The 13,338-nt window shown below is 42.5% G+C and overlaps 1 protein-coding gene across 11 annotated transcripts in view; it reads left to right on the top strand.

Annotated features, from left to right (window-relative positions):
- The window catches only part of LOC102798096 (extracellular sulfatase Sulf-2-like), a 119,754-nt gene that overhangs the window by 71,027 nt on the left and 35,389 nt on the right, over positions 1–13,338 (top strand). For 6 of the 11 annotated variants that reach the window (XM_087834399.1, XM_087834398.1, XM_087834390.1 and 3 more), the window contains 5 exons: positions 6,004–6,232; positions 8,010–8,130; positions 9,015–9,133; positions 9,205–9,356; positions 10,812–10,981. In XM_087834399.1, coding sequence (XP_087690525.1) covers positions 6,073–6,232; positions 8,010–8,130; positions 9,015–9,133; positions 9,205–9,356; positions 10,812–10,981 — 722 coding nt within the window. In that variant the 5' untranslated portion in view covers positions 6,004–6,072. Of the gene's footprint in view, positions 1–6,003; positions 6,233–7,840; positions 8,131–9,014; positions 9,134–9,204; positions 9,357–10,811; positions 10,982–13,338 lie in introns of those variants that run through there. The other 5 variants (XM_087834397.1, XM_087834396.1, XM_087834389.1 and 2 more) reach the window with 1 other exon arrangement.

Below are 13,338 nucleotides of genomic sequence, written 5' to 3'. Positions count from 1 at the left end.
TTTATTTTCAGGCTCGACTCCATGAATATCAAATGAAAAGAAAGTATTGGGATTCAAAACAGCTGCTGTATTTTCAGCAGTTTGAAATTACAGCACTATAAAGGCTTTCGCTCCCGAGCAGTGAACCAAAGCATCTTCAGTGCAAAACTGAATCTTCAGACCGGCGAGTGCATGTACGTGATCATGTGTAGTCCTGTAATCAACATCAGAAACAGACTATTAACTCTGCAATGGCCTTAAAACCCTCGTTTTAACAACACTGGCTCGACTAAAGCTTTATTTACAAAGACCAGTTATGCTAATTCGTGCCGTTAATCAAAGTTATGGGGCTTTTAACTTGTTCACATGATATGCTGGCAGCTAAGATGAGCCTATTAGGGTGTAATTGTCTGGTCTGATGGGAGAAACAACCGGCTGTAACTAGAAAATTAAATATTCCTGCTCAAATTACCTATTATATTTCACCAAACACGGAGGGTATTTCATGATATTAGTCCTTGGTGGCTTGCCAAATGAGTTTTCTTTTTAATTAGCTGTTTCTTGACTGTTTCAGGTAGATAATTTTAGAAGCTACAGTAGAAATGATTGATGAGCAGGAGGGCTGGAGGAGCAGCAGGAGAAGCAGAATTAATTACGCATGGAGACAAACAGAAGCTCGGCACTAAAACGTCCTTTTTATCTTGACTACCAAATGTTTGAGCGCAGCTTCTTATTCAAAGGACTCGAATGTTCTACAAGGTAGAGCAAAACGGCAACACCTTTGGAGCTGTGAAGTAAACAGAATCCACATCCTTCACATTATCCTCAGTTTGCTTTGGTAATTGTGTTGCACTCTTTTACTACACACAATTTAGGTTTTGGTCACGTTTGATGCTTTTATTTTGAAGGAATTCTCACTTATTTTCATTTGCTCTGCACAAACTCATCCCAGACCAGCTGGGTTTGTTTAGAACGTCCAACTTCTTAAAGCTTAACATCATTCAACCAACTTTTAACATTTTATGTACATTAATAAAATCTATGTTTAATCAGCTGGTGTTTCTGCTGCAATATTTAAACATCTTGTTGATTAGTTGTCCACATCCCTGCTGGAAATAGGATTTGGATTAGGTGAGAGCATGCAGGTGGCAGTACACAGGATGCCAGTTCATTCATTGTAAATTAATCAGATGGTAGTAACAGGTGCAGGTGAGCAGCACATGGACTTCACACCAGAGAGCTTACAGTTTAAATATGTCTGATCCGACTGTGTCAGTATCACAGGTACCTCTGTTGGGTATTTTCAAGAAGTTTCCATTCAGTGATCCATTAATCCCATCCATATTCTTCAGCTTATCTAATCCAGGGCTGCAGAGCCTGTCCTGGAGCCGCGGACAGGTCACCAATCTGTTGCAGGCCTGCGAGAACAAAAATGATAGATTCCCATCACGATTTCTACGCTGAGTGTTTGAGATTGGATCGGGGGAATGGGCTCCACCAACTATGAATCGGCTCGTATTTCTATAGCAGCACTAGATGGAAACTTTTTTCCTTCAAGCTGATATTACCTTTGGATTTTTTCTCTTTGGTGCCCGATTAATGATCAGCATTGTCTTTTTTCCTGTGTGACTGTGGGGATAAATAACTCAATAGCATGAACTGCACAAATAAATCAAGAAGTCAGCGTGTTGAAACCTTTATGATCCGTTAGTGCTGCAGATCATTTGCACACAAGCTGACTGTGACCCAGACTGAGACCGAAAAATAATCCTGCAGGTTGAGTCGGGGTTGGTCTGGTCTCAGGTCAGTTTGTAGGTCAGTTTCATAATGACGCTCAATGACATAACATGAATATATTGCAGTAGATTACCGACAGTGGTGGGCTGAACATGGCCAACAGCTGGACCGCTCCACTTCAGTCCAGATGTTGGGTTGGATCCATAAACCAGGTTAAACAATGCAGAGTCTCACATGTGTTTATTCTCAGTTTCACTTGGGTTCTGTTCAAAGTCAGCATCATTAGCCAGTCGTATTCATTTAGAGCCAACATCCCTACAAGGACAGCAATAAATGTGTGTATCTACCAGAGTGAAACATATTTGTATCATATTTGTTTGATGGTTTTGGTATGAAAAGATAGATACGTAGAAATAAAAACAAATGAATGAAATTCAGCTGTAATAACCAAAGGAAGAGATGCTTGTGCTAAAGCTGCAATAACATCAGTGCCATATAAATCATAATGCAAATATACAAAGTGGGAGTCTGTGTGAGAGCAGCTTAAGTATCAAATGTCAGAAAGTTTGTTAGAACAGTTTCTGTTAAATCAGATTACAAATGCAGATTTAATGTCACCAAACACTCCATAATAAATCTGCACAGTTTGTCATCTTAAGTTTAATGCAATCAGTATTTATGTTGGTGCTTTACAGTGTTGGTCAAGTTACTTGAAAAAAGTAATCAGTAACTAATTACTGATTACTTTCCCCAAAAAGTAATCCCATTACTTTACTGATTACTTATTTTCAAAAGTAATTAATTACTTAGTTACTTAACACGATTTACAACCTGAATAGGTGATAAAGTGATAGATCTTTCAGCCCAATTCTACTTTTTCTGCATAATCATCATACAAAATGTAATCAAATGGAAAAGTCTCTTTTTAAAACTTGTTTTATTAGTTTTAATCTTTTAACTTTATGCATCAAGCAAAAATTTAATTATCTGCAACATTCTCTGACTGGAAGAAATTAGTTTAACATTTAAACCTATTTTCTGCACATTCCAGCACATAAAATAAAATATGTTTGTGTTTACACTCAGTCTTTCAAATAGATGCAAGTAAAACACAGCAGAAAATAAATAAAGTCAAAGACTAGCGGTCCTGTTGCTCTATTTTCACCTGTAAAGCAGGAGTAGAGTAGGCGGAGGGTTACCCTGGTGCAGGTGTGCAGCGGTCAGTGGAAGAATCCGCGAGTTTCTCTGTGAGTTTCCCATTACGTCGTAGCTACTCGGTGCTTGTTTGGAAGTTTAGGGGTTTTTTCGCTGTAAAAAGAAGTTTTCTTCCCACGCACAACGGACACTAATGTTTTTGTCACTTTTTATGGAATCAAACTCAAAGTAAGGTCAGTACTTCCACGCTTTAAACGCTGCACGCTCATACTCTCTCTGCACTCGATATATGATCCATTGTTGATCTGCACACAGCTGTTGTCACGAACGTCGCACTCGCTTACGTCACTGTCATGAGACATTCTCGCACAAAAATCACGGTTTTAGTAACGCAGTAATGCAGCGTTCCTACGGGAAAGTAAAGGTAATCTAATTACCGTTTTTGCAATAGTAATCCCTTACTTTACTCGTTACTTGAAAAAGTAATCGGATTACAGTAACGCGTTACTGCCCATCTCTGGTGCTTTATGAAGAATTATATTTTAAAATCAAAGGAATGTCAGAGTGGAAGTAGCTTCCTGGACTGAAATATGAAGCAAATGCAGAAGTGTCAGCATTATTTCTTTTGGCCAGCAGAGGGCGACTTATCTAGATATGGTCTCAATCCCTATTTTCAAGTGTTACTGATGACAACATGATGTTTATTTTTAATGTTATGATCCCGATTAGTGATAAAGTACCGTAACCTTTAAGGTAGGCCTCCTGCGTAACTGCTCCGGTGCTACATTTTCAGGGTTTTTTGGTCAGCGCCTCACTTTTCAACATCCAGTTTCAAAATTCCAGCATAGCAGCAACGGAAACAAGATCCGTGTGTTACATCAGTCCATGTTTAGGGTCCTCACCACACGAGCATGCCCTGAGCATAAATAAATCAAATAAATCTGGGATTTATGGTCCAGTTCTGACGTCTGTTTGTGCAACTTGTTGCCTCTGCAGACGGAGGGATCATGGGAACCAAAGCACAGACTGCAGAGATGCAGCAGGAGCAATGAAATGTGACCTCTGTATGTTCAGGCTGAATGCTGATTGGTTCAAAAGTTGGTTTGAACAGGCAAGAATGTGAAATTGGAGTTCATCTCCAAAGAGAGAAAAATATGGAAACAAACATTAAAGATGAAAAACTGTGCACATGAGAAGCTGCAGCTGACAGTTTTAAGGCTGTGACGCATTTAAGGGTTTGAGCTGATCTACTCTGAAATGTAAGGACAGTTGAGTTTAGTTTAGTTGTAGTTAGTGTCTTTGAACTTTGGGAAACAATGACGTAGACGACCACATTCACTTCCTGACTCAGACTCATGGTACCACAAACAGTCTTACAAATACAAGAAAACAGCGGAGACACTTTATTCTTCAAGCAGACCAACACGTCTTCATTCTTACTCTGTCACAGGACTCAGAATATTCCAGCCCGGCTCACCCTTTCTGATTTCATCGTTACAGTGCGGGTCCTTTCTCTGTCTGTGGATATTAATCTTGTTATCACGTGAATATGTTGATGGATTTGCATTGCAAAACCTCCCAACTCCCAGTGTTCCCTTCCTCTGTGACCTCTTTACACTGCTGTGGAGCATCCGGGTGGCTTCATTCTGGATTCTTTGAGCATTTTTACACAAACAGATGAGCTCAAAATATGTTTTTCTGGTGAAGATTGTTTTAAAATGAAATACGTGACTGTGGCTGTGGCCTGAATGGAGCGTGGAGGTCTCTCTGCCAATCTCTCTCTCTCAGCAGGTCGTGTGTAATCTCCAGTCTGTTCACAGCTGGAGCCACCAGACCACTTTAACATGAGAGCTCCATCAGCACACACACACACACACACACACACACACACACACACACACACACACACACACACACACACACACACACAAATCACCGTGGGTGTGTTCAGAATGAGCACTGAGCCTCTTCTGTTTTGATTACTGGCTAATTTGCATGATACACCCTGCTGTGAGCTCTTTCTCTCTCACACACACACACTCACACACTCACACACACACTCACACACACTCACACACTCACACTTGCAGACACACACATTCCTACTGTGCTTTACGTCAGTGTGACTGATAAGATTTCAGCGTTTTATTATCAGAGAAACAATAGACTGCAGCTAATGACAACTGTGTGTGTGTTTGTGTGTGTGTGTCCTGTAACTACTGGGACCAGAAATCTTTGACTTTTTTATTATTATTATTTCTGCTGTGTGAAAGCGGCGCTCTCTTGGATGGATCATCAACATTCCCGCCCTCACGCAGTAAATAAACGCAGCGCGTCACGTACCGCAGCCACATTTCAGCTAAACGCTGCTGCAACAGTCATAACACGTCCGACAGCTGCGGGAGCAGCGGGGCATTCGTTTGGCCTTTTCCAATATCTGACCCGCTGCTGGCCAGATTACTCTGACATTTGCTGCAGGTACTTTTCGCCTCCAAGAGGATCAATCCCGATGACGCTGATGACCACCTGCAGGATTCCAATCAACTACAACAAACATGCATCGAGGAAGCGAATGTTAGCAACAGATTGAGGAAGTGTTTGCAATATCAGAAGGAAAACAGTTTCCTATAACTAAAGCAACAGTATGTGGTTCTGGTACGGTGAATCCTTTTGTAAGGTCTTCTCTTTCAGTGGCCAGTTGAAGGTTGAAGTACACAAGCCGTTCCCGTGAGCCTAAAACGCAGGCGTCAGCCTGTCCTAAACACTCTGTTTCATACATATTTCTTCTTCTATGGTAACTAAACTGTGGTCATCTTAGACTGGTAGCACAGAAACTCCACCATCGACTGTTCAAATCTTCTGTTTGTGAACGGTAAGTCAGAGGAAAGCTGTCTATCAAGGGTGGCCTTGATAGGAGCTCGGCTTGTTTGAGAGACAGCCTAAACTGAGGAGCCACCAAGATAAATATGGATTATCCCGAGTCCTGGATCATGCCAAGATTCTCTAAGTGGAGTCTGGAATAAAAATATGGAGCTGGAAATGGCGAGCGTTGTAAACCGGTGGCTCAGTCTCACGCAGATTTGTTTGAACCTCGGCTCTGAACTCGAGGCGGTCTCTTTGTGTGTTTTCCAGAAGCTGAGACAACTTGTGGGAAGCAGCTGATTGGTTGACCTTTGTGGGGAGGCCCGGGGGTCAAAGGCCATGGCAGGTCGACTTCTCCTCTTCCTGTTTGTCTCCGTGGCGCTCTGCCACGCTCATTTTTCTTCTACGCAACGCCTGAAGCCCCGCCTCCAGAGAGACAGACGCAACATCCGACCAAACATCATCCTGATCCTGACTGATGACCAGGACATGGAGCTGGGTGACTGAAACTCCACTACCAGCCTCATAAGCATTAGTGTGACTGTCTGTACTGTTAATGTGATTGTTGGTAACACACTGGTGTGGACATAAAAGTCTCAGTTTAACAATAATACACAGTTAACATAATATTACACTCGTCATATTAATACACGGATCTCGTTTGAGCAGCTGAGCTTTACTTCAAAGTGTTTGAATCATTAAGTAACTCCTTTATCTTGTTCTTTAACAGGTCGGAGTGCAATGATTACTGTCTGGGAGCCTTTTTAGGCCAAAAATTAATCTTCTATTACCTTCTATTATTAACGACATACAGCTGGAAATGGCTGTTGTCTGAGATTATGATCCCATTTTAAGTAAATGCATCGTAGATTGTGCAGGCGTGTTGCAGGAGGAGAGAACTTTTGTTACCACCTCTGTAACCTCTTCGCTGCTGCTAGAGTCATTGGGTCTTGTACTGGCTTAGTAGCTCATTGCTCTGACCAGGACAGGTGTGGTAAACTCTTTAAACATTTAAAGCTTACCAAGAGTAACCTTTGAAGCGCCTTTCTGAGCCGAGCAGTTTCTGTCGTATTTCAGACTAGCTCGTGGAACAAAACTGCTGGGTTTGCGTCAGAAGTTGGTGAGCGTGGTCTCCGCCAATGCAGCTTTTCTAATGGTCGCCAAACCTCGACTTTACTGATATAAACCGAGGTGTCAGAACTATTGTCAGAACGTTATTAAGGGCAGAGGCGAGGTGGTCGAATGACGTCTCTTTATGAGGAAAGAGTTGATCTTTAATCATCAAGCATTTTAACCCTTTAAAACCGGTCGGAGCGGGCACGCTCAGTTTTGCGTAACTATTTTTAAATCCCGGTAGCTCTGCAACCACGTGAGCTAGCGCAATAATTTTTAGCTTTGCAAAAACTGTATAAAAACAAAACAAAAACATAATATTCCAGAAACACACTTTGCCAATCCGATCAGCTGTTCATAACACTTCCTACATTGGATTAGACGTCAGCGCGAACTATCGCATGTCCGCCATGACCTGCCCGAAACCGGAAGTGACGTCATTTTTGCGGAAATGTAGTTTTTTACCATCCGGGCCTCATGACCCTATACTGGTGTTTTTAAAAGTTATGTTTGACTTTATGACTTTCTGTGTCGTTTCTGGGATGCTTAGGACTCATATTGCACTGCTGGAAATAGTTTGTTTTGATGCATATGCTGCTTTTTTGCAAATTTGCACTATGATATTTATTTTCGTTTTTCCTGCAGTATATAAAAATTGGTGTATTTCAAAAATAAAACTATGAAGACACTCAAAATAAATTTCCTGTTGTGGGAAACTATTTTGTGCAACTTTTTTGTATTTACAGTTTTGAGGGATAAGCCTCTTAAATTTCTCTAACTAGAAATATATGTTAAAAAAACAAAAACGATTTTCAATTTTTTTGTAGTTTATTGCACTTTTTTGCAATTTATGTAATTACTATGCACTTAATTCATACATATTATTAAAATCTGGGCTATAATGGTTGTATTGATGTATAGCAACTTGAAATGCTCCCAAAAATGGCTCCACAGCATGTAAACATATAATATAAGCTCTGGCGGACTTGGTTCTATGGTAGGTCTTAAAGGGTTAAATAAGAACCATGTTTCAGGTGTCGCATTTTATGTTGAGGCTTATGAGGCAAATGATTTTGAACAATTTTCAACAGAAACCAAGGAACTTATCACCGAAGCAGGTGGACAAGGTTTACAATGTGCTAACCGTCGGTTTCTCCACGTAGGGTCGATGCAGGCGATGAATAAGACTCGCCGCATTATGGAGGAGGGCGGGACTTCCTTCTCGAATGCCTTTGTGACCACGCCCATGTGCTGTCCGTCACGCTCAAGCATGCTCACTGGGAAGTAAGTACAGTTCCAAAGATGGAGGTGCCTGCTACACCCGAAAAGCGAAACCAGAGCCGAGACGCATTTTTTCCGTTGGCCAGCAGGGGGCGACTCGTCTAAGTGCAAAAAGAAACCGGTTGTTTAAACTGTCTACAGGAAAAAGGTCGTTCCTGACCTCAGTAAAGACTTTACTGATGAGTTCATGGTTGGGTGCTCGTTTCAAATCTTATTAAATACAAAATGATGTTAATTTTTTTAATCAAGTCAAAGAGGATAATGAAGCTCATTTACACTTAAGGATTGATCAAGTTCGACCTATATCGAGCTTGATGATTTGCCGAATGCCGTAACCAGTTATTCCACCAATTATTACAGTTGCTGTCCATCGGCTAGTCTACTCACTTTCCCCACTTACACCACCTTTAAGTAGTAGCTCCTCTCTGAGTCAGGAGGCCCGCGGTTTTGAAGCAACAACAACTACCCAAGAACAGCAGTGGCGTCTGACAGATCACAGGTTCCTTGAACAATGACAATAACGGGTTATTCTATTCTTCCCTTCTTATGTTTTGTAAGCATCCAGCTGCTTATGAGTCATTTCCAGCTTTTTCCAGTTATCGTGTCTTGGCTGTGGGTTTCTGCAGAGAACCAGCCTGATGCAGGTGTTAAATTAATAAGCTGCATGCCTCAGTGTGAGATAATCTGTGCCCCGACAGGTCAAATCTGGTTTGGCGGCCCAACGAAGACGTTAGTAATATCAGACAGGTGATTTTAATGTCTTCATGTGTAAAGGAAAGGGTGAAAATCCTATAATGGATGTGTTTTATTACCAAAGCGCTATTAGCAGAACTATTAAATAACTTTACACGAGCCTCTTGTAGTAACACGTGTTCTGTCTCCCTCAGGTATGTTCATAACCACAACACCTACACCAACAACGAGAACTGTTCCTCGCCGTCTTGGCAACGGCAGCACGAGCCACGGACCTTCGGCGTTTACCTCAACGACACTGGATACAGGACAGGTAGGCAAACACACAAACACGCACTCAGGCTTTGTGAGGCTTCTGTTAACACAGCTGTGCTTTTTCTCCAGCCTTCTTTGGGAAGTACCTGAATGAGTACAACGGTTCGTACGTTCCCGCCGGGTGGAGGGAATGGCTCGGATTGGTGAAGAACAGCCGCTTCTACAACTACACGCTGTGTCGCAACGGCGTGCGAGAGAAGCACGGAGCGCAGTATCCACAGGTGAGGACACGCAACACAACTCTGTCACTGCACAGCAATGCAACAGAGTTCTTATTAGAGTTACAGCTCACTTTGTCTGTATGGACCATAGAGGTGGGAATCACCATACATCCCACGATACGATATTATCACAATACTTAACGCACGATACGATATTATTGCAATTTTTTAAAATATTTTGCGATATTCAGATTCTGTACATAAAGGTAAACTTTATCAATATTCATTTTCTCTAATATCAAAGTCTCACACTCAGTCTTTCTCTCATTTCAGTTTGATTGTTGACAAACTGAACGGTTTGTATTACAGTCTAGTCCAACTTAACTGAATCAACCATCTGGTACAATTATAGCTATTCTGAACTATGCAGTTTATGAAAACTATGCAGCCCCTTCAGCAACTGAAGAATTTGAAAGTAAATTAAAACAAAATATAATTTTACATTAAATAAAAACGTTTTAAACTTAATTAAAATAAAACATGTTAAATTAAAATAAGTAAATTGTCACATTTGGACAGTGAAGGAATGTCAGGATTCTTGCTCAGAAAAAGGATCAACATGCTCTGAAGTCAGAGCACAAAAACCTTTTTTGTAACAAAATATCGATTTCTGCTGTCCCTGTATCCATACATTATTAGCAAACAAAATATCACCATGCTACGCAGTATCCATTTTCCCCCCACCCCTAATGGACTATAAGTATGGACGCAAGTAATCATAGAGGCGGAAGCAAGCGATGCTTATTACGCTAAACAGCATCTGGGGTTCAGGTTAGGGGACAGCATGTCAGTCCAGTGTGTTACCAGTCCGATCCAAGTGCTTCTGCTGGAGTGGGCCGAACACCCCGGACATGTGGTCGTTCTCTCGTGGGGCGAACTAGAGTCACCAGTTAACCCAGCCGCGCTAACTGAATGTGTTTGGATGGTAGGAAGCTGCTGAAAGGCGACCGCCGTCCTAACAGGCCGATCAAATAAACCACAAAAAAACCTTTTTTAACTTTGTTATATTAGAACCAAGTTTAAGTTTATATCGACTGATGCTGATTAAGGAGGATTCAGAAGGTCACATCAGTGTCTGTGTAAACCTTTGAATGATCATTTCCATTGTTTTAAGCCTGAGTGAATATTTTTTAATTGTTTATTAGAATCTATTAGAAACATTTTTCTCCATTGATGAATTGTTTGCATATTAATGTTTTTAATTTCACAAATACTGTCTATGCAATTTTTATTTATTGGTCAATCTGATGTCAGCAGAGCTGTTTTGTAAATGTAGGAGGCCTTGAGGATTTGATGGGTCAGGAATAGTTTACCATGTGGCTGAAACTGAAATGAACTCTGATGCTGCGCTGACGGCTTCACTGATTTGGTGGATGTCAAGAAGTTAAGTGAGATTTAACTTAAAGTGAAGAAAATCAGGGTTAATAATAGTGATGTGTGTTGTTGTGCTTCCAGGACTACCTGACCGACCTGATCACGGCAGAGTCGATCCGATACTTCCGCTCTTCAAAGCGACTTTATCCTCACCGCCCTGTCCTGATGGTTCTGAGTCACGCGGCCCCTCATGGACCCGAAGACTCTGCCCCGCAGTACAGCACCGCCTTCCCCAACGCATCGCAGCACATGTAGGCCTCCCACAGACACACACAGTTACCTTTTCCTCGACTTGCATTCGTTTCCTAGAGAATTATCTTAAAAAATAAACCTGCCATCATGCAAAACGTCATGATTTACGTTGTAAGGACTTAATTTTTGTCCCCATAAGGAAGTAGAGTCCCCACAGTGCGACTGTGGAAACACATTTATGTCCTCACAAAAGTAGTAATGCAAGTGCACACACGCATGCACACATACAATGAGACTAAGCCACTGTAATCCAGCAGAACAATGGAGCAGCTCTGTTCTGCACCACGGGATAAATCCTGAAGCAACACGACTGAAACGGCACAATCCTCCCTAACACGTGTGTGTGTGTGTGTGTGTGTGTGTGTGCGTGTGTGTGTGTGCGTGTGTGTGTGTGCGTGTGTGTGTGTGTGTTAATGAATACATTAGTTTTATTTACTCTCTTTACATGAATTTGAGTCCAATTTTAGCGAACATGACAAAGTCCACGCGCGAGTCTCGCATCAGAGTTTCCTTGTTTATGACCTGACTGGGAGACGGCTGAGCAGACGGAGACATCACACTGAAATCTTTTTCATCCCGCAGATATAAACAGATGCCCGAGGAAACTCCGGCTGGACTCCTGCTGCCAGGAGACCATTTAAATCCCATTTAAAGCTCACAGGGATTTTTATGCAGGTTTTTCTATTCCTGTAACACAAAAACGCTGCTGGAAGTACTCGGAGCAGACAGTAATCCCTTTCCTCTGACAGTCAGTGCATAGCTCGACGCTCATATGCCGGGATGATCAGCGTTTGACAGTTTTGTCTTTGTGCACAAAGAACAAAAATGCAGCACAGGCGCAGAGTTGCTTCTCCTTTTATTATTCAGTATGAATTAGAAAGCAGGAAACCAGCAGCAGTTGCAAAGTCTAATTTAAACCTTATTGACGGGACCGAACGATGGCTGATTAAGACCCAGCGAATCAGCGCGACTGAGGAAACGTGTGGTGCTGCAGACTTTAATGAAAGCGGAGACCTGTTGTGTTGTCAGATTCTGAAGAAAAGGCTGCAGCTTCTCCCCGAAGTAATAAACAGCCGTGCATTCAGCTTTAGTCTCGTAAATAAAGACAAAATGAAGCAGAAGGAAAGAAAACCTTTTTACCTTTCTGCTCTGAAACAGTTGCAGAGGCTGCACGTCGAGTTGGTTTGACTGGACGCTGAAGACAGCGGTGGGAACGTAGATGCTAAAACCATTTTGTTGTACCGGCCTGTAAACCTCTGTGGGGATTGACTCACTTTTGGACACGGTCTCATTGCCGATTAGAGGAAATGCATTTCTGTGTTGGCTTCATTTCATTTCTCAACACCTCAAACGAATCCAAAGCCAACCGCCGGCTCCATACTGGACCAGAACCAGCAGACGGTGATCAGGCGAGGAAGGCAGACATTCACCGTCCTTGTTTGCCTGCTGATCTGCTTCAAACGTGCTTACTGTGACGCATCATCATGTCAGTTACACGCAGTTTACCAGCTGAATGCAATTCTGCTTTTTGGTAGCTGCACTTGCAAAATGCATGAAAATGCAGTGAAAGTGAATCTGGGAGCAGCGCCTCAAAGAGAACCGTTTAAATGTCAACAAACTGTCTGGTTGTCGCCTGGCAGGTTTGAGCTCAGCACCTCGTTGCTGTGAGGTAACGCTTTCACCGCAGCTGCACTAATGAGGTGCGCCGCAGTCCTTCAAAACGAATGAAGTCAATCTTCCCCAACACGAGTTCACGAGCTCCACACGTGTCAGCTGACCGCCTGTCAGACGGGCCGAAGCGTTCCAGCTTGCCTGCGCCCGTGCAGACACTTCCAGCTGCCCGCAGCATTTCTGTCCCGACGAGGAAATTTAATTATGAAGCTGCCGAGCAGGAGTGAGGAGAGGAGTAAACGAGTTAGCTGATGGGAGTCATTCATTATCCACGCAGAACACAGTGCAGGAACATCTTCTGCAGCTAACACAGCGGGAGGACAGAGAGTGTGTTATTAATGAAAAGGAGCATCTGCTGTCATCACTCCTCACACAGCCTGATGTGTCCAAACATGATATTACACTCAGCTACACACAGACACGCACACATCACACACGCGCTTCATTCTAACATGGTAACTGGTAAATGGACTGATTCTTATATAGCGCTTTTCTACTCTCCCGGAGTACTCAAAGCGCTCTATACAACACGCCACATTCACCCAGTCACACCCATTCTCACAAGCACTATCTCTATACTGAGTGCTTTCTAACTACACTCACGCACATTCACACTCCGATGGAAGCATCGGAAAGCAACTTGGGGTTAGTATCTTGCCCAAGGATACTTGGCATGCAGACTGGA

This window comes from Neolamprologus brichardi, chromosome 20, assembly GCF_056152115.1.
Source record: "Neolamprologus brichardi isolate AB-2024 chromosome 20, ASM5615211v1, whole genome shotgun sequence".
In the NCBI taxonomy this organism is placed as follows: Eukaryota; Metazoa; Chordata; class Actinopteri; order Cichliformes; family Cichlidae; genus Neolamprologus; species Neolamprologus brichardi.
Note: the sequence above shows the minus strand (reverse complement) of the source record. Positions and strands in the feature narration are given on the sequence as shown.